The following is a 4,154-nucleotide window of genomic DNA, read 5'->3' on the forward strand; positions in this document are numbered from 1 at the left end:
ATATATATAGATGGTCGAATATGTTAGCTCCATAAATGATTTTTTTTTTCACAATTTGAATAAAAATGTCTAATTTATTAGCAATGTGACTTTTAAATTGATGGAATCCAATATTAAACTTATTTATAGGATTTATGCTCACTTTTAATACATATTTTTATATTTAGCTTATAATGTTCTACATGCTATAAGTTATAACCTTTTAATGTTCTATACGTTTTACAAACAGCATTGTTCTCAAAACCCCTCGAAAGCTTCTTCCATGAAGGATATCCATTGAGGTAGAGGAATTATGGACTTTCAAACTGATTAGAAATTCTAGGCCTATTGAATTAGATACCAACATTGTTCAATTATTTTATAATTCTTAACTCAACTCACAGAATTAGAAATGGTTGAATCAAAACAGTGAAAAATCTTGTTTATTCAATACTTTTTTTTATTTAATAGAAATTAGATATTTAAATTAACTGAAGAGATAGTAAGCTATAGTATTCTTCTGTGATTAAGACTTATATTTTCAAATTTAGTTGTTTTAAAGAGAATAATTCATTCATCATACCCAATTAATATATACAGATGATATTTGTTTTTAAGTTATCTAATGATAAACTTTATATTGAGGCTGGTGCCTATTGGTGTACATTGGTCGTTGGCTATAGAGCCAGAGTAATTTGCCCATATTAGGTAGACTGGTCTTAACTAACCTGTTACCACTTACCTATTTCAAATAGTAACCAAGCTTGGTTTAATTAATACTAGCTGATGCATTACCCTACCCATTATACCCAGTCTTGAAATATAGTTAAACAAATAAAAATATATTAGTCTTTCGTTCTGATTGAATAAAAAAACAATTTTCAGTATTTGGTTTGAATTAAATTAGTTTGATGGCCTAATATAAAAATAAAGGTACAAAGCATACCTAACTAACTAATTTAGTAATATTTTTAAAAACTATTTTATAAGGAAAAATAATCCAAATTATTAATCTCCGTATTTATTATTAGTTTCATATTGTATGCTACTTATTTATTACTAAAGTTTATATTGGTGACATCTTACTTTTATGAATTCAGTACTATTGGGTCAAGGTGGGAACCATAATTTGACAGACTCTTTTGGGATCACCTCACACTGATTTTGGACAAATGAAGCGCTAACTATATTATCTTTCAAAAATAACATAAGATTGAGGTTTATGCACTTCCGATTTGTCTGATTGAAATTGTTCAAAATGCAAAATATAATTTCATTGGATTCACGGGGAGGGAAAAAAAAAGTGCCTCCATTTACCAAAACCTGATAAACTTTTCAATTTGATTTCTAGAGTAACAAATAGGTAGGCATAACTTATCCAGTTATCAAAACAAATAAAGAAACATCTAAATTTACCAAAATTGCCTCAGTAATTAAGTGTTATTATATTGGAGGAATATGATAATATTCCTCAGAAATTCATTAGAACCTTTTATTAGGTTGTTGTTAAATGTAATGGAAACCTTGATAAAGGCAATAGGAAGAAATACCCTCTGATTTAAATTTAAATTTTAGATAAAAAAAAAGTTATTTTTTTAATTTATAGTATTAATTAATTGCCTAAATGATTTCTTAGAATTACATATTGATTGTGTCATATATTAATTTTTTGTAAAACTAAATTGAATTTTTCCTGGTTATTGACAACTGACAAGTGGGTGTCACAAGTTACAGAATCCTAGATTGACAAGAATTTATCGAGCCACATAATAACTTTTGACTGTACTTATTATTTTTTTGTTAATGAAAATAGCAAAGTAGAAAACTTTGCATTTACCAAGTTCTCTCAACTAAATTGACTGTTTCATTGATATTTATGGTGCTCTTTGATAAAATATCAAATAGATCAGCTCTATAGGGAGGACATTGTCTCAGATTCAGAACCCTGCGGCTGGTCGATGTGTCAAATACAGCTATGTATAGATTTCAGGCCTATATTATTGCGTGAACTTTATGTAAACATACGATTAACATTAATAATATGCATAATGTTCGCTTAAAAATATATTTTAAAGTTAAACACCATAGAGACAATATATTTAAAACTATCTTATTGCCCTATAACTTTGTGTATTTTATAGATCTCTCCCTAAAAGTTGTCGACTATACACATTGCAGGAATATTGATTAGAAAATTTGTTAACCCTACTTGCTCATTTAAAACATAATTTATCATAACTTTGATTCATAAGAATTTTACCATACTAAAATATACGATATGGAAGATTAAAGCAGTTATTGTGTTGGTTGAGCCATAAAAATTAATTGATAAGTTTAAATTTTAAAATAAAATAAAAATTTCTTATTTTCACCATTCATCAGACAATCTTTAAATTAGGTATCCATTTAACTCCATTATTTAGAAAATATATATAAAATATTAACTAAATAAATAAACATGTATATGCATATTATGGCACCGAAAAATGACTAATTATTGACATATCATTATGTCAATGTTAAATTACAATCTTTATTAAATCAAGTTAAATAATCCCTTGACTGATTTCCAAGAATGAAAATTATGAGTGGTTGATCACTTTTTTGAAATTAGAAATGCTTTATTTGATGCATCTCTTTAAAGCTGTTATGATTTTTTTATATTTATATTCGTGGAGTGTTCTTAGTCAAATCTGACACCTCTATTTCTAAAATTAGATTCAAACCAGAGATTTGTCTCTTTTCTTGAATAAAAGTTTTGGATGTCTTGTTTATAAGCAATATGTTTTTTTTTTCTTTTTTCAAAAATCCAATATTGTGGTCCTAGTATAGCATAAAATATTATTGGAAAACAGTATCTATGGGAAGGATGGGAAGTGGAGAGATTGCTGGTAAAGATGTATAAACATTGGAATGAGGCTATAAATGATGTTTAAATTCAATATTCAACGATAATGAAAATGAAGAAAGTTGTTTATCAATCCATTTTTTGGATGGGAGTTTCATTCTGTCTTATTCAATTCACCATTATCATTTATTAGGGCTGCTATTTTGGATTTATGAAAACGATACATCCTGAGCTTTCATTTAGGTTTTGAAACATTTTTTAGATTGAATCTGATTTTAGACAGCGACATCAGATCTGGCAATAAAAGGCTCCACCATATTTTTTCATCTTCAACAATTAATTTAGATTTTTCTTTTTCTTTTTGTAAATAAGTACTTTTAGCCAACTTGTTCGTTAGATTACTTTTGAATGCATGTGCCTAAGTGGGTTTACCATTCGACATGAAGGCAAAGAAGGAAGACCAAGTATGAGCAGGTAAGGGTGGCCCACTCTTAACACGCTTGTAGATTACTTATTGGCTTTGTAGTTAGTAAAAGGCACACAGTAGACAGAAATGTCTTTTGGTTTCCGCAAACTGTTGACTATTGATACTCACTTGACATAGGTCAATAAAGGCACAATCTTACCTAGTTTTATTTTCTTTATCATATCCACTTAACACCATAAATTTATATAGTAATGAGTGTACTATTAAAAATTGGTGTTTGACTGCTATCGATTGAATGCATAATATCACTGTCATCCGAGAAATACGCTTACAGAGTACCGGTTTTTTTCTAGGGTCGCCAGTTTGGAAACCAAGAGACATAAGCGAAACGGTGACACTTCCTCGAAAGAAAACGACCTCTGGGCCTGGAGATTCAAGGACTCTCGGTCGGAAGTAGGGCTACAGAGCAAGAGGTAAATTGTAGGGACACACCCTCTTAACATCAATCAATGCCTTACATCTATCTGTTAAGAATTATAGATTTGATTATTATTAAGAATGAACAGAGTGGAATAGTTTATTTGTATTCTTATTTCTTATTCTTATTTTATTTTATATGAACTGTACATCTTTATAATGTAAGTCTGTCATTTAATGTTGTTGTTTTTTAAGTTACTGATATTAGGTGGATTTTGCTGTGTTAATTATTCATTTTACTTATTTTTTTTAATTTGTAATATTTTATTATTCCCTTACAAATAAAGGGGAAAAAAGAAAATTAACTTCATTGTTCTTATGAGGATCGGTATTATTCACTATGTGACTTTATGTTGATATGTATTTCCTGGAGGGGAAGAGGAGACAAGAAAAGCTATATAAAACATTTTTTAATGTTATCAT

General features: G+C 28.5%; 1 protein-coding gene across 1 annotated transcript in view; it reads left to right on the forward strand.

Moving 5' to 3' along the window:
• LOC106685264 (protein still life, isoforms C/SIF type 2) overlaps positions 1 to 3,843 on the forward strand; it is a 106,038-nt gene extending 102,195 nt beyond the window's left edge. The window contains exon 22 of the mRNA XM_014427832.2: positions 3,608 to 3,843. Coding sequence (XP_014283318.1) covers positions 3,608 to 3,711 — 104 coding nt within the window. The 3' untranslated portion in view covers positions 3,712 to 3,843. The remainder of the gene's footprint in view (positions 1 to 3,607) is intronic.
• The last annotated feature ends 311 nt before the right edge of the window (positions 3,844 to 4,154 follow it).

Source organism: Halyomorpha halys, unplaced genomic scaffold, assembly GCF_000696795.3.
Source record: "Halyomorpha halys isolate HHAL.00 unplaced genomic scaffold, Hhal_1.1 Scaffold675.1, whole genome shotgun sequence".
Classification (NCBI taxonomy): domain Eukaryota; kingdom Metazoa; phylum Arthropoda; class Insecta; order Hemiptera; family Pentatomidae; genus Halyomorpha; species Halyomorpha halys.